The 26016-nt window shown below is 39.3% G+C and overlaps 1 protein-coding gene across 1 annotated transcript in view; it reads left to right on the top strand.

Moving 5' to 3' along the window:
• Positions 1-26016, top strand: part of LOC139760141 (uncharacterized) — a 95664-nt gene that overhangs the window by 35128 nt on the left and 34520 nt on the right. The window contains exon 4 of the mRNA XM_071683034.1: positions 6764-6829. Within this exon, the coding sequence (XP_071539135.1) occupies positions 6764-6782 (19 nt within the window). The 3' untranslated portion in view covers positions 6783-6829. The remainder of the gene's footprint in view (positions 1-6763; positions 6830-26016) is intronic.

The raw sequence follows: 26016 nt of genomic DNA, 5'->3' as shown, positions 1-26016 counted from the left end.
AGTATGAAAAGAAAATAATGATAATAGATGGACAGATGGATAAACAGATAGATAGCTGCTGACTAGATTTAGCGAAATGATTAGATTATGGAGAAAGCACGATATAACAGGGTGTATTTATTTTTATATTTTTACTCCCAAACCTGTGGAGGTTTAGTGTATGTACATACTATTTACATTGTGGTTTTAAGTGGAAAATATTTACCCAGAACACGCACCTTTGTGTATACTGTGTGCACCGTATAATGATTGTCCTTCCTTGATTCCTACAGTATAAATTCAGCCTTGATGTACCTAGCCAAAGCTTAAGTCATAGAGATCAGTCATGAGAGCGAGAAGTGATCACAGATAACGAACGTAGCCTTTTCACTATCTACTTTTTAAAAGCCTCCTGCTACACTTAATACTAGCATTATCATTCAAGGTAAATCTGCATAATCAGTACTTGTCAGCTGTTTCCGTTCTTCAGCAGGTAACCCAGTGCATTTATGTGCTAATGAGTTAACACCACACTCCATTCCACTCAAACCATTCGATCTTCTCTTGCTTGATTCCACTCACAGTCGCGAATATGATAGAAGCGGAAGATGGGCGCGTCGTAGTATGGTACTTACGGGACCGGTGCTTTGAAACATGATGAATTTGGGATAGAGTTGCCGCAAAACATGACAGAAATAGGAGAGGGTTACCGCGAAATATGATGCTTTCATTTGGGGGATAAAAAATGGGCACTGGTTATAGCCAAAAGAAGCAACGACGAGTCATAGCATAGCCTAGGTCCTGCTGGTATGAGCGAGGCTCCCGTGGTATCCGTTACCTTGGTATAGGCAGCATATAATGCTGCAGATCCAAAGTCTGCTTGCTGAGCCTTTGAGAGAAACATATTTCCATACAAGGCATTTCCGCACATCGACAGGTTCTTATATTCCACTCGTAACCAAATGCGTTTTTACGGTCTTTTTTGGCAGTTTATAATCCATGCGTAAATATGATGGCGTTATGATGGTACTTTTGTATCCTAGGAACGCTTATGTTATGCATACTTTTACTGCGTTTGTACTCTAAAAGACAGACTATTGACTGTGTGGCATACGCGAACTGCTTGTGCAGGCCTTGTTGCCGTAGATGTCTTGAGATGATAGCGGAAGCCCGACATCGAAACATTTCTAGCCGTCAACCTTAAACTGAAACGTAAGCCTTAATTGATACAAGGGTCATGGACACAAGTAATACCGAAGAACTTGGCTAATCGGTACGCCAGGTGCACCTGCCTTCTGGTCCGGATGTTTCTGAGAACGGATATCAAACCACGTAGATTAGAGAGGGGTGAGGTGGGACGTTGCCCGAGCGACACCACCGGACCGAGGGCGCCATGTGCGGCCCATATTACACATCTCAAAAGTCAGTTCATAAGTCGACGTGATATTACGTAAGGGAAAGGGATGCTCGCTGAGGGTTTACACAGTGCACCGAAACTGGCACTGATTTCGCAGCTGTAACTTGTCTGTCATTTACATTTTACTCTTTAACTCGTCCTTTTTTTTTCTGGTCACAGTTAATGCACCATAACTAGTCTGATTCGTAACTGCAATTCGTAACTGGAATTCCTAAACATGCATTATAATCGGTATTCATTTCAAAATGTACTGTTAACTGAGGGAGGGGTGTGGGAGGAATGAAGTAGATGGCATCCCCTCCCTCCTTCTTAACTCAAATAATTGATCATCACTCGTTTAAAGAAGGGAGTTGCATCCCCCTGTTAATAGGATCATATAATCTCGCCCCTTTATAACTAAATGAAATACAGGTTAACATCAGTCGAAATTTTACGTAAAGAATCAGAAACTATAAATAAAGAATCGATGATTCGATCACGCGAACGGGTTTCAGCCCTTTGTCGTATGTTGTGGGTAGGAATATTTTTTTTCATGTTGAAGGCTCTAGTCACGGAGAAAAGTCACATCAAGGCTGGGCCTTAAGTGAAATAAGAAAAAAAATAATGAAACGGGGAAAAGAAAAGACAAGGGAAAGTATTTACGAATTTTAGAGGAAAGGAAAAACCTGTCTTTTAAAATGTGCCAGGTTATAGTTATTGGGAAAGACATGAGACGGTAGAGTGAAGGGAAAGTTGTCAAAACGGAACACCCTTTTTGAGTTGCCGATGGCAGCTTGCCGAGTATTGCGTGGTCTAGTTAGTGGTGGGGGTACACAAGCAGTCAGCTCTCGGGAGCAAGAACCAGAGTAATACCCATGGGAAAGTGAACCAACATTGCGGCGTTGGGCAAGAGGATATAGTTTGGAAGTTAGCCTGGGACAGTTTATTAGCCGGACTACTTTCGATTCAACTCTGTCAAGTAAGCTAGAACCAACCCAGATGTGTGAGCAGTACTTCGTACAAGGGCGAATCAATCCTTTGTATAAACGAAGCAACTGTTGAGGAGAAAAGAAGTTTCGACTTCTCAACAGGACACCCACTTTCAAACGAAATGGTTCAGAATAGAAATATCCATAAAAGCTATCATTATCCACCTTCATACAAAACAAAAGTCCTCAATATGTACAACTAGTAAGAAATTAATAGCTTTGTGAATCACTACCGTTGTCGGTGGCATGGGTTCGACTCGGAGGCGTGATAATGAAAACAAAAAAAAAAAAAATGTATCTAAGATCTGTGAATTGGCGGGTATAGCAGGTCTTAAGTTGATTTATCTTACTTCTAGAAACGAAATGGAACGGGAAAAATATACCCAGTTTTACCTTATGGTACGCTGAGCGTAAGTTGAGTTAGGTCTGAGGCTAAGTTGGGTTCCTTGGTAAGATCTTTAGCTAAGCTTTACGATATGATAGGTTTCTAGGTTGAGTTGAATTCATAGATTTGGACCTAAGTTATGTTCTTTGGTCATTTCCAAAGCAAATTTCTTTGGTTATGGCTCCCCATTTATAGATATATAGATTAGGTTAAATCAAGTCCTAGGTAAAGTCCTTAGATTAGCACGTTAAGTCTTGGGTTAAATTCCTGGTTTGAGTGTTTTGATTCATAGTTTAGAGCCTCTGTCCGGTCGTAAGTTAGGTTTGGCCCTTTTTAAGGTCATAGGACCTAACGTAAGATTTCAACCACGAAAGTTACTGAGGGACCTTACCTAAATACGGGTCGTAAGGTCTCTCTTGAACTTGGCTTTTGAAAACGGTTTCTGAAGTCAGGATTACTCGGAAACAGGTACCGGTTCAAGAAACATTCCTTAATATTTTGAATTGTGAATGTTATTTGTTGTAATGGAATTTGTGTTGTGCCAGAAACAACTATAGAAAGAGTTTGTAGATGGTAGTTTGAGGGCCTCACGCTGTAGGAGCGTGCAGACACCTCACATCCTGTTATTTTGTATACACATCCATTGTTATGATCAATGTTGAGCTGATGCTGACATGTTCGGGTGTTACTTGTCACAATTTCCATCTGCATTCCTCAAAGCTCGTACTTATATGTATGTAAATAGTTATTTGATCAAAGAGTTTCTGTAACGTATCCCTGTTGGCCCAAGTGATGCGTAAGAGACGATACGTAGTGATTTACGCGTCAGATGTAATCCTCCACCTTGGAGGTAACTGGGTCAGCCTCAGGGCAACAAGGTGAAGGGTTTGAGCAAGCCTACCACGATATGTCTCCAAATGACAAAGTGGATATACGTATGTATCAGAAATGGAAGGACCGAGGAGACGGGGGAGACCAAATTGGATATGGAAGGATGATGTGAAAAAGATGTTGGGTGATCGGGGCCCGAACACGCAGGAGGGTGAAAGGCGTGCACGGACTAGAATGAATTCTAAAGGTGTGTTATACAGGGGATGACATGCTGTCAGTGGGCTGAACCAAGGCATGTGAAGCAGCAGGGGGAAACTATGGAGAGGTCTGTAAGGTCTGGTTGTGGATAGGGGCCTGTGGTTTTGGGCATGATATTTAGAGAATGGATATGAGCGAAGGTAGTTTTTCTTCGTCCATTCCTGGTGCGACCTCACTAACGCGGGAAACGGCAGACAAATATGGAAAAAGGATGGTGTATTTTGCCTTCTATATCGAAATGATGTTGGCGACCCGGGTTACGTAACCTTATTGGCGGCCAGGGAACGTCACGTGAGTTTCATGAATATTAGTTTCGTTATGTTTATTTTTTTCTTCAAGATAGAAATGTTTTGGAGTCAGTTAGAGTGATTGATTACTGACAACAGTTAGAGGTAAATATTCCTTATCAGATGATAACTTGCCATAAGTACGCCCCATGTAACCGTGTTTTAGGCAACGTTTGGGCGAGATCCAGAGGGTTTAAGATGGTGCATCATGCAAGAGGTTTCGCATGTTAGAGATCACTTTTGGCAAATTACATGACTACAGTAATGTTCATTGAGAAACCAAGAGCTAGGGTGCCAGGAGCACAGACACTATGCTTTGCTTGGTTACTGTTTTAACCTCCCAGCGGATGCAGTCTTTTTTTTTTTTTTAGGTCATGGATTGGTGAGGAGTTAATGACAAGAATTCTTAATAGGGAATTGATGGAATTCCAAGCGTTTCGCCATGTTGATGGGGAAATGGCTAGGGAAACAAGACTTGAGAAACCAGGTAATGCAGAATTAAGAAGCTAGGTAAGATAATAGTGGTGGAGTAAAGGGATGCTCTTGCAGATCCAATGTGACACTAAATAACAAGACTCCGGTGAACCATAAGAGTTGTTGTATACGTTTAAAGAATGCAAAGGGAGACTAGCTTGCTTACGGTGCGGAAGCCCTCACCTTCTGAAGCAGTTATTTAAGTTTTAGGGATCTGGGAAACGGAGAAATCTGTCAGGGTAAGTGAAGCGATGAGACATCAACCGCTGTGTTATCGAAGTCGAATGCCATAAGAGGGAGTTTACGGCACTTTTGCAACCCCCGGGGGCACTAATAAGTGTTGTGGTGCAGCAGTTGGCCAGACAATTGGACATGCACACATGTCTGATGAGGTAGGTCAAGACAGTTCGTATGGATCTAGTAATGAATGGGGAGGACTTACCACGAACTACAGGGATTTCGTTAAATGCATCGTGGTTGAATTAGCTACAGGGAAAGTCAGGATTTCACACACCAAGTGTTGTGTTTGGAAAGACACAGCGGTCGCATTGTTGGACAACTGATGAAATGAGAATAAGCCCTGTTAATAATTTTTGAGGCGTCAGAGAGTGGTGATTGCCGCCTACGTCTATGTCGCTTTTAAAGCCAACAGATGTGATGCCTCGTTAACTCCGAGATATTTTCTGTGCATGGAGTCTGTGATTGCTTTGAGCTCAGTCGTTGAGAGGGCAGAAGGTGAAGTGGCATTGTTCGTTGATTAAACGCAGGTGTGGCCATCATCCGGTGGCTTTAAATCGTAAAGCGTCAGGAGAATGCTAGGTAGGACAGTTAAGTCGAGCGAGGCCACAAATCTTAGTCTAGCGTTATCTAAGCCGAAAGCTGTGTAGCAGGGAGATATGGAAAGCTTTAAAATACGCTTGCATCAAAAGGAGTTAATTGTGAGCCAGCACAAGTATGACATGGGAAGAACAGGCAGCACCTTTGACATCGCAACTGGGACTGGTGATGTAGCAACTATTCAAACAACCATCCTGGAGGCTTAACAGTTTGAGGGTAAATGTTTAGGTCGAGGGTATTTGCCATGGTAGCCAGAAAATTTATGACATCTTGCTCTCCATGATCATCACCAACGGTTCTAGTGCTGAAATCTGTAAGGGGAAATTAGTGTCAATATCAAAGAACGTTGAATGCTATTACTAGATGTGATGAGTCAGTGGCATTGTTTTCAGGGTGGTGTTACTGAAGGAGTAGGGCAAGTGGGAAGTCTTTTCCATTGGCTCTGCTTTTTATGAGTACAATGTCCTGCCATTTGGGTTGGCAGGAACACCCAGTAGGTTTTATAAGACTCACGAAAATGGTGAGAATATCCATGCCCGTTATATTTGATGCTAGAACTGTGAGAGGGATACGGAACCATGAGTAACAGCATCAGTGCTCTGTTGTGTTATATATAGAGATGGTGGGGCCCAGGGCAAGGGCTATTGGGAGTGCAGAATTATGGTAAAAGAGAGAGGTCAAGCAAGATAGGACGAGATATAAGGAGACAATCTTGGCAGGAGTCCTGAGGTGCTGTGCAGATGCAGGATGTCACAAAAGACCCCGTAAAAGAGGTTTGTTGTTACCAAGTCCTTGCGAAGCTTCTGCTGGAGGCATGTGCTGAGATCCTACCTAAGTACGTGGCGGCTGCTTTTTGTGCTGCAAGAGCGCCGTGGGTGTGGCCACTGGTCCCTAGTTTCCAACTATTTCTCAAGACGGGTGGATGGCCCACGCAAGTCCTCTCAAAGTTGGACACCTGACAGGGCTTGTAAGAGTCTGGTGTTACACGGCCAAGACTTCGTTTACTAGTGTGCTTATGGTATGAGGCAAGCTGACTGCCTAACTTTGTCTTCAGTGATCCAATTCCCCGGGGCAGCCAGCTCAGGTAATGAGGGTAATTCGTGTGAGAAACTGTTCCTCTATGGAATTGAAAACATTTCAGATTGGCTGACTTTATATCATTAAGGTAGTAGCTAGCTTGTTAAGGTTGGAAATAGCAGTTTGACCTCATTTCTTATGCTGGTAGATGGTCAATAGCTTATCCATTGGGAGGTCAGGGCAGTTGCTTGTTATATTTCATTGTCATGTGTGCTACCCTGTGAATGATGTTATTCTTTCTTTATTATAGATGGTGTCGAGTTAGATGATGCAGCTGGTTGGCTCGACCTGGCAACAGGACAAGAGGGTAGAACAGGTATGGAATGCTGCTGGATGAATGATGGTAACAGGATCATGAAAGGAAGGTTGACATTTGGCTTTGTGTGAACGTGTCTGAAAGTCTCTCAGGCAACTCCAGGGGTCACCACCAGTTTACCGGTGTTCTTTGAGTCTTATGGTTCAATTATGTTTGGTGATGGCACTGAGAGGGATAAGGAAGTATGATTTACAATAGTGCCTTACTAGGTTATGTACAAAGTTGATGTGGTCCAGGCAAGTGGCTGCTACTGGAGGTGCAGGATTGTGGTTGGAAGGAAACATCATTTGAGTTAGGGCGAGATTTAGGGAGACTTGACAGGGAGTCCCAATGTGTGATGATGGGTCTTAAAAGGCTTCTGAATGTTTCATACATTTAGTTGTTTTATCATATATTAGTCACAGTGGTTTTACATACCCACAGGTCTTGGTGTTACCCAAGAATAAAAGCAAGGTTATTAGCTACAGTAGAGTTGAGGGACAAGTCAATTGGGAGGTAAGTTTGAATGGAGAAAAACTGGAGGAAGTGAAGTGTTTTAGATATCTGGGAGTGGATTTGGCAGCGGAAGTGAATCATAGGGTGGGGGAGGGGGCGAAAGTTCTGGGAGCGTTGAAAAATGTGTGGAAGTCGAGAACGTTATCTTCGAAAGCAAAAATGGTTACGTTTGAAGGAACAGTGGTTCCAACAATGGTATATGATTGCGAGGCGTGGGCTATAGATAGAGTTGTGCGGAGGATGGTGGATGTGCTGGAAATGAGATGTTTGAGGACAATATGTGGTGTGAGGTGGTTTGATCGAGTAAGTAATGAAAGAGTAAGAGAGATGTGTGGTAATAAAAAGAGTGTGGTTGAGAGAGCAGAAGAGGGTGTTTTGAAATGGTTTGGTCACATGGAGAGAATGAGTGAGGAAAGATTGACAAAGAGGATGTATGTGTCAGAGGTGGAGGGAACGAGGAGAAGTGGGAGACCAAATTGAAAGTGGAAAGATGGAGTGAAAAAGATTCTGAGTGACCGGGGCCTGAACATGCAGGAGGGTGAAAGGCATGCAAGGAATAGAGTGAATTGGAAAGATGTGGTATAGTGGGGTCAACGTGCTGTCACTGGATTGAACCACGGTATGTAAAGTGTCAGGGGTAAACCATGGAAAGTTCTATGGGGCTTGGATGTGGAAAGGGAGCTGTGGTTTTGGTGCATTATACATGACAGCTAGAGACTGAGTGTTAACGAATGTGGCCTTTGTTGTCTTTTCCTGGTGCTACCTTGCGCACATGTAGGGGGAGGGGGTTGTCATTTCATGTGTGGCGGGGTGGCAACGGGAATGAATAAGGGCAGACTATGATTATGTACATGTGTATATATGTATATGTCTGTAAGTGTATATATATGTATATGTTGAGATGTATAGGTATGCATATGTGCGTGTGTGGATGTGTATGTGTATACATGTGTATGTGGGTGGGTTGGGCCATTATTTCGTCTGTTTCCTTGCACTACTTCGCTAACGCGGGAGACAGCGACAAAGTATAATAAATAAATGAAGTATATATTATATATCATATATAGTGTAAATAAATAAATAATGGTTTATGAATGTAGACATCCATTTGGCTTAAAATATACAGATTAAGTATTACGGATATTACAGAACTGGGAAGCCATAATAGTTAGTAGTTAACTGTTCATACAAAAGCTTAAGATTAGGGTGAGCTGGATATTTTCACACTTTGGATAAGCATATGGCAGAGATCAGTGTGTATCAATAAAGAAAAACTGTGGTTGCTACCAAAAAAAACTTCTTAGAAGATTTTGACAGTTTCTGTGCTAGAATTCAGGAATCAGGGAACTACAGATTAAAATTCTAGCAACTATTTGTCAATGAGTTGAGGGTATAAGGAATTTTGCGCCAGTTTAGTCATCTCTTCATTGTTTTTGAGTTAAGATGCCACCAGTTCCTTAGTCATGGCCCTGGATCTTGCCCAACCTTTACCAAAACAGTTCCTGGCCACAACTTTTGTTGATCAGGGTGCTCATTTACATTGAAACCTATATTTATTCACCTCCATCAGTGTAATCGTTCGACATGTGGATGGTGTGGTGCTGTGGTTTAATTATTTAACTATTTTTTGTATTGAGGGGAGGGAGTTTTACTGTCAAGAGGTGCCATCTCCTGGACATTCTCTGCTATCATAAAACATTTTAAACTTCTGTATGCTGTCTGTATTCACCACATCCTCCTTCAGTATATTTCATTCATCCACCACTCTCATACTAATAAAGTATTTACATTTTTTTTAAGCTTCTTGCTTGATTTATGTCATTTGGTTATTCAACCCATACATCTTTCTAGATATATAAGGCAGCCTGTAGAGATTCCTAAATCTTTAGCAGTTGCTCTTGTGGCCTTGCTTTCCAACCATGTGACTGCCTAAGGTTAGTGAACTTTGAAAATGGGAAAAGGTGGAGGAAAGAAAAGAAAAAAAAAAGAGAACAATGAAAAACTTAGTTAAATGAGGCATCTAAACAAGGGCCTTAGAAGGGACTGTAATGAAAGGAAGATTTTAGATTAAGGGAGGAAGACAAGCATTTGATGGAGCAAGGTATAAGTTTTGGTTTTTGAATGATTGATCCATTTTTACTGGTACAGCACATTAAATTCACATGTTCCCATGCCTTACCAAAAATTAAACTGAATAAATGAAATGTCACTGTACAGAAGACCTTGTACAGACCATATATTAACATCAAACATGAACATATGACCACTGTAATGTTACGTAGTGTATTTTAGATGAAAAGGGAAAATATTCAGTTTTCAAGATGAACTTTTCACATTAATAAATATGTGTGTCCCAAGTTTGATTTGAATTTGTGGGGTTTCTTTTTCCCTAGGAACAGGTGAGAAGGAATACTATCCACATCACCTGTGTGTTACAAAAAGTGACTATGAGAGGCAGGAACAAGGGGCTGGATATCATCCTCTCCTATGCTTTTTTTCCAAGAATAGGAATAAAGGAAGGAGGCATGAGAGGATGTTTCAGTCCTCTGTCCCTGGTGCTATCTTGCTAACAGTGAACAGGTATTAAAAAAAAGAAAAAAGTGGGGGTTTCCAGCATGTATTTTTACGCATGAAAAAATTCTATCCCTAAACTTCCAAGAAAATATTCACCTTACTAGTATTTACCTGCAACAAGTAAACAGAAGAAATCCTTTGGACAAAGATATCTTCCTTTCTGTAGCATCTATCACAAGTAACTCATACTTGGACAGAAGAGTTTTAGAAATATTCTATGATTCAAGATGACCTTACCATCTTCACAAATCTCGGCAAGGAGAAACAAATGCTGAATCTCAAGTGGTACTATAAGGTTCTTTCTCTGAAGTTCAACATTTATTTAACAACAAAAACAATAAACAGTGCAAGGCACAATTTCAGTTTCTTCTTAGCCTACAGCAAATACTTCCATCTTTTTCTAGTGATATTTAGTGGAGTTTGTAAAGTGTTAAAATAGTTATTCATATATATATATATATATATATATATATTTTTTTTTAGCATGAAAAACAATATCTAAAATTTAGGCCTAAAAACTATTTACACAAAATTATATATTTTGGCATCCTTAAAACAATTCATACATGTGTTCACATAAACATAGTCTCAAATTTCTCCAGCTCTTTTATTCCTTCTATTATTATATATTTCATTTTCAATTCTGAAACTTCTATAATTTGGGCATTCTGTTAGTACAATTTCATGATTTTGTTGCAGTTGCAGATGTCGTACTGGGGCAGGTTTCCTCTTCATTAAATGATCATGAGTCATCGAAGTACAAAGTATGACTGATTCTCACTCAGCAAAAGGTTGTCTTAAACTAGCAGTTCCTGTTCAAAGAGGAATGCAATACTTAAGTGCCTTTCTTTATACTCTGTAGTTTGATATTCTTTTGGGCTTCCGAAGCTCCTCTACCCTACCATTTATATCTAATTTTTTTTTTTTTTTTTTTTATACTTTGTCGCTGTCTCCCGCGTTTGCGAGGTAGCGCAAGGAAACAGACGAAAGAAATGGCCCAACCCCCCCATACACATGTACATACACACGTCCACACATGCAAATATACATACCTACACAGCTTTCCATGGTTTACCCCGGACGCTTCACATGCCTTGATTCAATCCACTGACAGCACGTCAACCCCTGTATACCACATCGCTCCAATTCACTCTATTCCTTGCCCTCCTTTCACCCTCCTGCGTGTTCAGGCCCCGATCACACAAAATCCTTTTCACTCCATCTTTCCACCTCCAATTTGGTCTCCCTCTTCTCCTCGTTCCCTCCACCTCCGACACATATATCCTCTTGGTCAATCTTTCCTCACTCATTCTCTCCATGTCCCCAAACCATTTCAAAACACCCTCTTCTGCTCTCTCAACCACGCTCTTTTTATTTCCACACATCTCTCTTACCCTTACGTTACTTACTCGATCAAACCACCTCACACCACACATTGTCCTCAAACATCTCATTTCCAGCACATCCATCCTCCTGCGCACAACTCTATCCATAGCCCACGCCTCGCAACCATACAACATTGTTGGAACCACTATTCCTTCAAACATACCCATTTTTGCTTTCCGGGATAATGTTCTCGACTTCCACACATTTTTCAAGGCTCCCAAAATTTTCGCCCCCTCCCCCACCCTATGATCCACTTCCGCTTCCATGGTTCCATCCGCTGACAGATCCACTCCCAGATATCTAAAACACTTCACTTCCTCCAGTTTTTCTCCATTCAAACTCACCTCCCAATTGACTTGACCCTCAACCCTACTGTACCTAATAACCTTGCTCTTATTCACATTTACTCTTAACTTTCTTCTTCCACACACTTTACCAAACTCCGTCACCAGCTTCTGCAGTTTCTCACATGAATCCGCCACCAGCGCTGTATCATCAGCGAACAACAACTGACTCACTTCCCAAGCTCTCTCATCCCCAACAGACTTCATACTTGCCCCTCTTTCCAAGACTCTTGCATTTACCTCCCTAACAACCCCATCCATAAACAAATTAAACAACCATGGAGACATCACACACCCCTGCCGCAAACCTACATTCACTGAGAACCAATCACTTTCCTCTCTTCCTTGAAATTAACAAGCCAAGAAGACTAGAAATTTCTACATTATTATGCTTTGAGGTGATTCTTACAATCCAGTCTTGGACCTTTTAAACTACAGGATGCATTGGAGCCTAGAGTGTGATATATGGCTTACAGAACACTCTTGGAACTGAATTAGGTTGTAGATTTTTTCAGGAAATTGTTCACTTTATTTAGTTGCAGCTTGAATACTGCAGTAGATATAGATTTTCTTGGTAGTTTTGCTACAAGATATTCTTCTTTAATAAATATGGCACAGCCTTCACCTTCATCACATTATGAAACATACCTCCTTTTCAAGGCTACACAGGGTAGATATTTATTGACAAGTCTTTATAAAAGTTCTAGAGTTAATGAACCTATTCAGAAAGGTTAAATATGTAGACTGATCAAACATTCTGGTAAAAAATATTTTAATACAAACAAAAAATTTTGATATATAACACAAATGCTATGGGTGAAGTCAATTCCCTATGAAATACACATAGCAAAAACTTCAAAGGTATACATTTAAAACTGTCAGTGTAAATTTCTCAAATACAACCTAGTTACAGAAAAACAGTTCAGTTTATATATTTTTATTATTATTATTTTGCTTTGTTACTGTCTCCCGCGTTTGCGAGGTAGCGCAAGGAAACAGACGAAAGAAATGGCCCAACCCACCCCCATGCACATGTATATACATACACGTCCACACACGCAAATACACATACCCATACATCTCAATGTACACATATATATACACACACAGACATAATACATATATACACATGCACACAATTCACACTGTCTGCCTTTATTCATTCCCATCGCCACCTCGCCACACATGGAATAATATCCCCCTCCCCCCTCATGTGTGCAAGGTATCGCTAGGAAAAGACAACAAAGGCCCCATTCGTTCACACTCAGTCTCTAGCTGTCATGCAGTAATGCCCGAAACCACAGCTCCCTTTCCACATCCAGGCCCCACAGAACTTTCCATGGTTTACCCCAGACGCTTCACATGCCCTGATTCAATCCATTGACAGCACGTTGACCCCAGTATACCACATCGTTCCAATTCACTCTATTCCTCGCACGCCTTTCACCCTCCTGCATGTTCAGGCCCCGATCACTCAAAATCTTTTTCACTCCATCTTTCCACCTCCAATTCGGTCTCCCACTTCTCCTCGTTCCCTCCACCTCTGACACATATATCCTCTTGGTCAATCTTTCCTCACTCATTCTCTCCATGTGACCAAACCATTTCAAAACACCCTCTTCTGCTCTCTCAACCACACTCTTTTTATTACCACACATCTCTCTTACCCTGTTATTACTTACTCGATCCAACCACCTCACACAACAAATTGTCCTCAAACATCTCATTTCCAGCGTATTCACCCTTCTCTGCACAACTCTATCCATAGCTCATGCCTCGCAACCATACAACATTGTTGGAACCACTATTCCTTCAAACATACCCATTTTTGCTTTCCAAGATAATGTTCTCGACTTCCACACATTCTTTAAGGCTCTCAGAATTTTCGCCCCATCCTCCACCCTATGATTCACTTCCGCTTCCATGGTTCCATCTGCTGCCAGATCCACTCCCAGATATCTAAAACACTTTACTTCCTCCAGTTTTTCTCCATTCAAACTTACCTCCCAATTGACTTGACCTTCAACCCTACTGTACCTAATAACCTTGCTCTTATTCACATTTACTCTCAACTTTCTTCTTTCATACACTTTGCCAAATTCAGTCACCAGCTTCTGCAGTTTCTCACATGAATCAGCCACCAACGCTGTATCATCAGCGAACAACAACTGACCCACTTCCCATGCTCTCTCATCCATAACAGACTGCATACTTGCCCCTCCCTGGGGATAGGGGAGAAAGAATACTTCCCACGTATTCCCTGCATGTCATAGAAGGCAACTAAAAGGGGAGGAAACGGGGCAGGAAATCCTCCCCTCTCATTTTTAATTTTCCAAAAGGAGGAACAGAGAAGGGGGCCAAATGAGGATTTCCCTCAAAGGCTCAGTCCTCTGTTCTTAATGCTACCTTGCCAATGCAGGATATGGCGAATAGTATGAAAAAAAAATATACACACACACACACACACACACACACACATATATATATATATATATATATATATATATATTATCACTGGGGATAGGGGAGAAAGAATACTTCCCATGTATTCCCTGCGTGTCGTAGAAGGCGACTAAAAGGGAAGGGAGCAGGGGGCTGGAAATCCTCCCGTTTTTTTTTTCCCCCCCCAAAGAAGGAACAGAGAAGGGGGCCAGATGAGGATATTCCCTCAAAAGCCCAGTCCTCTGTTCTTAATGCTACCTCGCTAACGTGGGAAATGGCGAATAGTATGAAAGAAAAGAAATATATATATTCATAAAATTGTAACAATAAACGAAGGTTTTGCTTTGAAATACATACTACATAAAATACAAAGGTATACCATATATAAAAAGGTAGATGCATAAATTTCTGAAATACACCATGGTTCTAGAGAAAAAATTTCATAATGAAATATAGAATCTATCTATTATCTATCTATCTATCTATCTATCTATCTATATATATATATATATATATATATATATATATATATATATATATATATATATACACATATATATGTTACCAGATTTCACCTGCTTGATGTTACACTATGAGTGAAAAGTCACCTTTGGAAAGTCTGTATCAATGAGAGTACAGTCTTGTCAAAGAACTCCACTCCAAAGGAGTCTATAGTTCCCTGTTTCTGGAAGTAGTGCAATCTTGGGCTGCAGGTACCTTTAGAAAGATAGTGGGTAACACCAGGATTCTTTCATAGAAATTCATCTTCAGATAATAATGAATACATTAAAAACATATATGTAAGCGTGAAAGAGCTGCAGCACAACCATTAAGGATAACCATGAAACAAAAACATGAAAGCTGTTTGTTTACTACCAACTAATACTTTATTGGTTTCCCTTTCCTCTTTATACACTCCTTGAAATTACCAGGAACTTAATCAACAACGTTTTGAATTCATTTAGGGGCCATCTTTGCATGAAGTATCCCTAGTATGTAGATATGTAACTTCATTTTCATAAATGCCCACAAGTTTCCTACTGGATTCATATCTGATTAAATTCTGGGCCAGTCATTAAAAAACTCCACTGCACAGTGCTCAAGCCAAGTCAGTGACTAGTTTGGCTGTGTGGCAGGGAGTCCCATCCTGCACAAACATTTTGGCTTCACACTTGTCGAACGAATCTGGAAGATAGTCACACAATTGCTTAAAGTAACTATGTCTGTTCATAGTTTCATTCTTTTGCTACATTATAAGGTCCCCAACACCATAATAACTAAAATAATCCCATCCTATAGGTGAAGCAGGGAACATCACTATGATGGCAATGTATTTGGGGTCGAATGGATCACAGCCTGGTTGACTGTGCACAGGCCCACCAAGGACACCTTCCACAGAAAAGGTGGACTCATCACTCCACAAGACACTTCTGAACTTAGTTGTATCCCACACCATATATTTCTTGGAATAATCGACTTTCCTTAGGTACCGAAGGGTTTTGAGCATTTTGAGACATAGCCTGCAGCTCTGGTACTTAAGGTCTTGTAAGTGGTGCTGCACCACCCTTACTGACACATTACTGAGCAGTATAGGATTTTTTCTCTTGCTTCTTATGCACTCAAGCATGGATCTACATCCATTTGACGTTTATGAACATTATGAATTTAAGGGGAGGTTTTTCTGGCCTTTCTAGGGCATTTCATATGGGTTGGTGTATTGGTGTTAACCCTATCATTAAATTTCTTCACCTATTGTTGCTCTGGTCACACCAGTAATGTTAAAAATTTCCTTGAAAAGCACATTTCTCTTGTGCAACTATAGAATTATTTTCTCACACATAAGTTGACTTATAACAACCACAGAAGGTGATACAAGTACGAAAAGGAGAGAGGAAAAAAATCTCAGGCCTAAGTGGGGAGCATGGCAAAACATTCCCACCTTTTATAACAGCTAAACTGCAGCCGAGGTGGGCTCATGTGGGATGCCCACTGCTCGTTAGTGGGCACCAATTTTACTGGCATACATCAACTCTATTCAAGGTGGAGTAAAGTGATTTGTGTCAATATAATTGCTCCGGATTCACACATATTTCATTGGCAGGCAGTATATATATATATATATATATATATATATTTTTTTTTTTTTTTTTTTTTTTTTTTTATACTTTGTCGCTGTCTCCCGCGTTTGCGAGGTAGCGCAAGGAAACAGACGAAAGAAATGGCCCAACCCCCCCCCATACACATGTACATACACACGTCCACACACGCAAATATACATACCTACACAGCTTTCCATGGTTTACCCCAGACGCTTCACATGCCTTGATTCAATCCACTGACAGCACGTCAACCCCTGTATACCACATCGCTCCAATTCACTCTATTCCTTGCCCTCCTTTCACCCTCCTGCATGTTCAGGCCCCGATCACACAAAATCCTTTTCACTCCATCTTTCCACCTCCAATTTGGTCTCCCTCTTCTCCTCGTTCCCTCCACCTCCGACACATATATCCTCTTGGTCAATCTTTCCTCACTCATTCTCTCCATGTGCCCAAACCACTTCAAAACACCCTCTTCTGCTCTCTCAACCACGCTCTTTTTATTTCCACACATCTCTCTTACCCTTACGTTACTTACTCGATCAAACCACCTCACACCACACATTGTCCTCAAACATCTCATTTCCAGCACATCCATCCTCCTACGCACAACTCTATCCATAGCCCACGCCTCGCAACCATACAACATTGTTGGAACTACTATTCCTTCAAACATACCCATTTTTGCTTTCCGGGATAATGTTCTCGACTTCCACACATTTTTCAAGGCTCCCAAAATTTTCGCCCCCTCCCCCACCCTATGATCCACTTCCGCTTCCATGGTTCCATCCGCTGACAGATCCACTCCCAGATATCTAAAACACTTCACTTCCTCCAGCCTCTCACCATTCAAACTCACCTCCCAATTGACTTGACCCTCAACCCTACTGTACCTATATATATATATATATATATATATATATATATATATATATATATATATTATCCCTGGGGATAGGGGAGAAAGAATACTTCCCACGTATTCCCTGCGTGTCGTAGAAGGCGACTAAAAGGGGAGGGAGCGGGAGGCTGGAAATCCTCCCCTCTCATTTTTTTTTTTCTTTTTTTTAATTTTCCAAAAGAAGGAACAGAGGGGGGCCAGGTGAGGATATTCCACAAAGGCCCAGTCCTCTGTTCTTAACACTACCTCGCTAATGCGGGAAATGGCGGATAGTTTAAAAGAAAAAAAAAATATATATGTATATATATATATATATATATATATATATATGTGTGTGTGTGTGTGTGTGTGTGTGTGTCGGAGGTGGAGGGAACGAGAAGAAGTGGGAGACCAAATTGGAGGTGGAAAGACAGAGTGAAAAAGATGTTGTGTGATCGGGGCCTGAACATGCAGGAGGGTGAAAGGAGGGCAAGGAATAGAGTGAAATGGATCGATGTGGTATACTCGGGTTGACGTGCTGTCAGTGGATTGAATCAGGGCATATGAAGCGTCTGGGGTAAACCATGGAAAGCTGTGTAGGTATGTATATTTGCGTGTGTGGATGTATGTATATACGTGTATGGGGGTGGGTTGGGCCATTTCTTTCGTCTGTTTCTTTGCTCTACCTCGCAAACGTTTGAGACCGACAAAAAAAAAAAAAAAAAAAAAAAAAAAAAAAAAAATTTCTTTTTCTTTCAAACTATTCGCCATTTCCCACGTTAGCAAGGTAGTGTTAAGAACAAAGGACTGGGCCTCTGAGGGAATATCCACCTGGCCTCGTTCTCTGTTCCTTCTTTTGGAAAATTACAAAAAAACGAGAGGGGAGGATTTCCAGCCCCCCGCTCCCTCCCCTATAAGTCACCTTGTACGACACGCAGGGAATACGTGGGAAGTATTCTTTCTCCCCTATCCCCAGGGATAATATATATTATACTTTACCATTTTCTGTGTTAGCAAGCTAGCACCAGCAACAAAGAAAAGGCCCCATTTTCTCATATCCATTTTCTTGTGTGTAATGCACCAAAACCAAAGTCCCTTATCCACAACCATTTCCCACGAATCTTTCTGTGGTTTCCTCCAGCTGTCTTGTGCATGTCTTTCATCTGCATGTTCAGGCCCTGAGCATTCAAAATTTTTTAACTCCATCCTACCACCTCCAGTTTGATCTCCCTCTTCTTTTCCCCTCCACTTCCGACAGGTTTATCCACTTTGTCAACCTCTCCATATAACCGCACCATTTCTGCACATTCTCTCCTCTCTCAGCCACTCTTATTACCATATCCCTTTCCAAACTCTCAACCTTCATTACTTAATCAAACCATCTCAGCTTACTGTCCTCAGACATTTCATTTCCAAAACATCCTCCTTCCTTCGCACTCCTCTTCAACAGCCCATGTATTGCATCCATATAACACTGTTGGAAACTACTATACCTTCAAACATACCCATTTTCATCCTCCTTGATAACAGCCTCTCATTCCACACATTCTTCAGTGCTCCCATAACTTTCACCCCCTCCCCCAGCCTATGATTCACAACTGCTTCCATGGTTTCATTTGCTGCCATCTCCACTTCCAGATGAGTGTGCATGGGATAGAATGCATTGCATTGATGTGGAATAAAGGGGGTTACTGCTATCAATGAGCAGAACCAGGACTTATGCAGTGGTTACTGTAAAACAGTAGGTGGGCTCCTTTAGGGAAAAGTCTTTTGAGATGCTGTACTCCTTCCTCTCTGCTGATGATTGTCAATAACACAGCCTCACAAAAGGCAACTTCTAGCTCATGAAGTCTGGGAATACCCACAATGGGATGTTCATAAAAGAACAAACAACCTTAAGGAACGGTGAGCTATGCATGTATACCTTGCTCCATCACAGTTTCATTGACAGTGACAACTCTTCGTCAAGTCAAAAGGACTCAGTATCATAAAAATGAATACATTTTACTGTGCATAAGCTTTCAGCACTTATCTGATGAATAAATTATTACCCACAGCATATGACAGTTGAAAACTATGAGAAAAAGATGCCAAAAGTGTGAAGATTCACACGCACGCTACAGGGACAGCACAGTGACTGTAAAACTAAGTCAAATCTCACCTTAGAATTCTCAGATGCATTACAATTGCCAGGTACATCCATGAAATGTTTTCCTTTGCTTTAACTGCGCAGACTTCCTTCTCAAACTCGTACCGAGGACATTCTTGGTATAAGCTTGGGAGGTTGCCACCACAGTTAACCCAAAGTACCACCTTGGCCATGCAATTGTCGGCAACATGGTCCTCGCTGGCACACTTTCCACATGTCTATACATCTGAATATAACTGAATTTTACAAAGATGTTTTGAAATTCACAAAAAAATCAACTAGGATGGATCCTTTAAAAAAACTCTTCTTCAGAATGTCCAGTAAAGTCTTTCCATATACTCAAAAATATCACATACAGAGGTCCCTGTGAACACAATAGTTCTCATATGTTATAAAACCTTACCTTAAATTTCAATTTGCACAGTGCACATACAGGCTCTATTTTAAGTTAATAACAATCTTCAGAAAAACATACCACAATGCAAAAAAGAGAAATATAATGACTTATCAAATGAAAAATTTTCATTATAGAAAATGTTACACTCATTACCTTTTAAAATCTGCTACAATACAATGAACTTTTCCTGATATTGTATAATAAATACTCTATATAAAAATATACTTCCTTCCATTCTAATATATATATAAAGTTCTGAAATAACGCTGCACAATATGAACACAAAGATCTGTCTACATTCTGAAAGTCCTCTATAAGTATCAATTCAATTAATTAATTCATGGTAGAATGCACACTGACAGCTGACTTTTTAGTTTTCTTCAAAAACTTTGAAATGATTATTAAAATAAAGGTCTTTTCAAATGTAAACATTACATTAATAAAATCAACTTATATCTGACTTATTGCACACTATGGTCACTAATTTTCTACAATTACCAGTGTGATCCTAATACAAGGCTATAGAGAAATCTCAAAATTTTGAGATTTTTCTTGGACACTTATTATCACAAAGTTGCTTGAAACATCATTATAACAACTTTTAAGCAGGGATGTGACAGGACAGTATACAGAAAAAGGGTTAGAAATGAGGAGAAAGGCCCTGTAAGCTCCTAGGTTTTATTTGGGGAGGATATAAAATGACACTTCTTGTATGAATATGACCAAATGGAGAGGAGAAAAAAAGTGTAAAGTTGCATTAGGTTACCAGTAGGTTTCTTGGGTAAGGGTTGCCTTTCTTTTCATACCTATCTCTGCATCAATAATGAATCCACTTCTAAGTGTAATCATTATCATTACTATCATTTATCATTATTCCTAACCTAACAGAGGCCCTATGGACCTCTAAGCTAGGCCCATTGGTGTCCTTGATGCTAATTAGTTTGTTTTGCTCGATTTGTTATGAGAAGGAACCTATTAAGAAATAGCAAACAGTCTGTGCAACAGTAAAATAGAACCTAAGTATCCCTGTTTTCTCTTTACTTAAACATCAAAAGATCTCATATCAGTCCCATGTAAACATATATCTCAACATTTCAGGATTTTCAAACATTTTTTTCCATAGAACCTTTGTTGATTAATATAAAGAAAAAAATTTCACAGGATTTTTTTTCCACATCAACATTGATTAGCCTCATATATCTTATAGATTATTATCACTACTTTTATTATTATTATTGTTATCATTATCATCATTATATTATTATTGTTATCATTATCATCATTAGTCATTATTATTATATAACCCAAGGACCCCTTTTCCAGGGGTCCTGCAGCTTCAAGGCTGCACTACAAACAGTAGCAAGGAAAGGATGGCCTCCTTTGAAGTGAATATTCTTTATGAAAATTGTACTTTGATGATATAAACTTGATGTAGGTGACTTTTCAGTCGAGGCTTAACCCAAAGAAGCTGAGTCTGGTAATGCCTTATGAATTCACTGATATGAATAATCAGTGATAGGGATTTTAGGATTATCATGTCCTTCAATACTGATGTTAGCAACAATGTGCCCCTTAAAGAAAACAAGAACTCATTTAGTTATCGTCTTCGAGCAACAAGTATGGTCCTGTACCCATAACAAGTGCAATACAATAACTGAATTAGGTTTCCCAAAAAGACATGTGAACCTTGATTGATGACCATTCCAGTAAATCTAGCCTAACATTGCTATGGTGTGTTGTTTACCTGGGTGCAAGGGAGACATTGTATTTTGGTTGTGCAAGGTCAAACCATAAAAAGGAATGTACCTTTGTTTCAAGTTATTGTCATTAGCACTTATCTTTTACTTCATTATCAACATCCTCTGCTCATTTTTTGAAAACTAAACTAAGCTATGAATGACATGGGGCTGTTGCATGGAAACCCAAATTTCCTGATGTCTCATGCTTTATGGAATTTGATACATTCTTTCATGGGGATCATCACTGGAGATAAGCCCAGTCATTTAGTGGTGAATTAGTATTATTAGCATATGGTTATTATACCAAAGCTTTAGCTGAGTAAGGACTTTACTCCTACTGTGATCACAGATTGAGACAGACCTCTTCATATCTCCAAAGTGTGCAGGAGCCAAGCTACTCTGTTGTGGGTCCAATCCCTACCTTTCCCTCAACCCAGTCTTCTCCTCACTTGTGTTAAGTTTCCCGAAATGACCAAAATAGTTATAAAAACCCTGAAGAATCACATCCCTGTTTAATTATTTAAAATGGTTTGTTGCCGTGTTCCTGAACCCCACAGGTAGAGAGAAAGAAGGATCTTGTCACTGGGAAATCTCTGAAATGGGTTCTCAAGCTCGTTGTTGAAAAGACTGAAGAAATATCCTAACAAACAGGTCACCTACCTTTAAACTGCAATCAATCTTTTTTTTTTTCTAAGTCTCTAAGAGATTTTTACACCATATCTCCACCTTCTTTCAGAAGCAAATTTCTGTGTTTGCTATACTGGACCCATTAGTACATCTCTAACTACTTCAATGCCTTGTATAGTTTATTAGTATAGTATAACTAAATCAAGCTTCATTATAATCTAAAGCCAGAGATGCCAACATAACTAGTGTTTTCCAGTATTTAAGAAAACCTTCTTACCTTTAAAAATTTTGCAAAATCAAGTGATAATTGTATAACTGGTAATTAAGGTTATAAATATATATTTTCTTTGATTTCAATAAAGAGTAAATTTTGGTTCTTGCATACTAGAAACACTGTGCATATATATTCCTAAAACTTAACATATTCCATATGAAAAAAATACCAGACTCCTTTAAAGATGAAAATACCACACTACAGGAAATGTACACCTAAAAGTAGAAACACAGCTAAATGCTCGTCTGTAGATAATATTCATAGTCCCTACCTGCTTAAGGATTACTGGGACCTGGTGAAGAACATAAATTTAATTTGCCTTACTATATAGGAATGAATATACACGAGTCAGTATGGTACATATTTTGTACTGCAATATCAGAACATAACACCATGAAGTTATGCTTATTTGTTGAACACAAAGACTATATATGGCAAATCCATGCTGGCATCTCTGCTATACCAGTTATGACATTTGGCACTAACTGCAGGGTTCCACAATATAGTTTCTCCAAATACCTTTATCGTTGTATATCTTTGCATATTCTAATGTCAAAGATTCATCAGCAACATTCAAAACATTTACTAGGCAATGCCATAAACTGGTTTGGATTTTTCAATACAGAAATAACTCGAGTGTCTGCATTGCTGTTAGTGAAACTATGAAAATGTTATAAAAACATGGGAACTACCCTGCAGGTGAGGTAACAAAAGGGATGGATGAAGATGCAATATACTTAAGAATCTAGAAACAGCCATAAAGCAAATGAAACACAAGAATGTGATCAACATGTTCTTTTGCAGAGAAAAAACTGTGAAAAGTGAATTAAAGTAAGAAAATATGAGTACAAGAACATAAAAAATCTGGAATGCTTGAGACGTACATTGCTGAATCTTTCATTTCCAGGATTTCTACTGATAAAATATATTGGTATAACTTTCCATGCATTGAGAAACTTTGGTCAAGGCTTTCACAATGGTATAATAGCATTTTGCATATACAGTAAGGTCATGATATAGTGCAGTTCACTATAATGATTTTGATATGGTACAGGCACTTAAATTGCTCCTATTTTCTCATCAAAACACAGTTGTCACGTAACATGAGCCTAGTGGGCAGTGTGCGGCAAGGTGTCTGCTGTACATGCCATAATGAATAGGGTACATTCTATGCTAGGATTCAAAGAGCTGGGATGCATCATCTACAGATCATATATTTCTAGACTTCTTTCCATCCGAATCAGTCATTACTATACCTAAGTGTTCAGTAAGCACTCTAACTACAAAGTGAATCTGTTCAAGATATTGAGCGAACTTGAACATAGGTCTAGCGCTTCAACAGATGCTTGCTATTATGGTGTTAATCAGAGTAGCATCCACACCGTGAAGAAGAAAAGCATATTATCTGGAAAGCCTTTTCTTAGCCATCTGTTTCAAAGATGGCAATGCATCTCAGGATGCTAGACGATGCTCATCCACTTAGCCCTTTAGCATCCACAAAAATTCTTCCTACCCTAAACATTAGGGAATTTCAAGATTAATTGGAGTGTTTGTCTTCTTAAATATCAAAGATTATGTTAACAGAATGCAGAAAACAATATAGAAGTCTGGGTCATGCCCAAATGCTTAACTATGAGGATAAGTATAATCATTCAACACATTTTGCTACACAGCCATGCTTGACAATACCAGATATATTCTGGCCACAAAGTAAACATTACTTTTTACCTTTGATACCATGAAATTTGTTGCTGTTTTCACTAACAAACCACACTGAGTTTTTGGTATTATGATTCATACAAAACTACCCTAATCATAGAATTGAATGCAATACTTTTGAGAAATAATATATGACATGGATAACCTCAACTGAGAAGAGTCATGAGGGTACGTCAATCTAACAGCCAGCCAGGCATGCGATACTTTGTCTTCTCTGTTGAGCCTAACTTACTGTTCTTCCCAATTTTATCAACATATTTCATTTTGACTGAAGAAAATTAAAAGTAATATCATTATTGAATACAGTTTATCACTACAGCAATAGCTAATGGCATATAATGAGTCAAATTCAGTTGTTATAAACTGAAAAGAAAATTGGTTTTTATCTTTATCTTTTAATCCGTGCTTAACTTCATTACATCCCCCCTATCATCTAGTCTCTCCCAGCCTGCTATTAAGATGGAAATAAGTGGCTACAACACAAATTTATGCTAACAAAGATGCACAATATGCTGCACAGAACTTGTCACCACCCACCTCAAATAGCTTCTGAAAACAAGTACTGTATTGGCTTAATGCATGTATAAAAATTATACATTTTTATTATTATTCAGTAGTTTCTTGACTAATTCATATACTAAAAATGAATTACAGAGAGAGCAGTATTAAGGAAATGCTGTAGCAGAAATATGGATGGTACAGTAGTGTACAGTTTAAAGCATTTTCAGTTGAGAGAGGCAAGTGGTCAGCTGTCTCACACTTAAAAACAGACAATATGCTTGTTGAATGATCTATTTTTTTTTGCACAGTACTCTTTAGTCTGTTCTTACTTAATGCATGAGCTAATGGCTATCTACATATTTAGAAAAAAAAATGAGGAAAAATGTACCTAGCCCCTGGAGTTGCATCGCTTGTATTCATAACTTTCATCTTTCATTTAGTGAATGATAAGATAAATTATATTTTCTATATATACATCTCTCAGCAAACATTAATATAATAATTATTTACACGACGTTTTGAGTACATTTCATATTTTTTTTGGTCCATGGTTCTTAACTCCTTATTCACAGGTAAATGGAAGTTGTGATATAGTGCATTTTGCTACTGCACAAACTTTTTGGTACTTATATCATGCTATATCAAGACCCTACTGTACTAGCTATATGCATAATGTCACAATACTTGTAAAGTTAATGGAAATGATAAAAATATTGCATAAAACCAAGTTTCCAGAATTCTTATGTCTTAATTTTTAATGTTGTACCTTTATATCAACAATATTTGCTTCTTTTTAATGGCACTAAACAATTTGCTGGGCTTTTGGCAAATGGGTCTAATTTCCCAAATCATTGAAAAACAACTCTTACATAAATAAAAATATGTATCATACATATAGATACCTTTCCTTTTTACCTTTAGTTCCTGCCCTAGGATCCCCTTCTATTGAGCTTCTACAGTGCTCAGGGAGCCAGCCATGTCAATCAGGTGGCAACACTGTTCAAGAAGTATGATAATGTGTTGCTTGTGTTTAGGTTGAGTGAGCAGTGAACGATAAACTAGTAAATGTACAGTGTCAATTTGCATGAAAGTAGCATGCATCTTGTGACATGCTTAATCTGTGTCTGACAGGTGCTGGAGAGATGGGTGGTGTAAATAACGCAGATGAGAAAGGATAACTTTTACTTGTCCATGGAGTGTAGCTTAAGTAAGGTGTATGTCTGGTATAGCACAGTATAAAACTGATTTGGAAGGGCAATTATTTAATGCATGCTGGCATGTTATAGTAAGTATATGTTTTGTAAACATCATGAATGTTAGTTTTGCTGAGTGGAAGTGGCTGAACATTCAGGTAGGATTCACATCAGTCATTTCACACTTGTTTTCCACTTATTGTCATATGTTAGAGGTAGTACTAGGAACAATTGAAGAAAAGGTCTCGCTAACTCTCTCTCTCTCTATGGGGTTGGAGGAAGGCAAGCATGAAAATGTACATGTGTATATATGTGTATGTATATGTGCGTTTATGTGTATATATGTGTATACGATTGGATGGATCTTT

Source organism: Panulirus ornatus, chromosome 35 (genome assembly GCF_036320965.1).
Source record: "Panulirus ornatus isolate Po-2019 chromosome 35, ASM3632096v1, whole genome shotgun sequence".
NCBI lineage: Eukaryota > Metazoa > Arthropoda > Malacostraca > Decapoda > Palinuridae > Panulirus > Panulirus ornatus.
The sequence above is the reverse complement of the archived record's forward strand: the minus strand, read 5'-3'. Positions and strand labels throughout refer to the sequence as shown.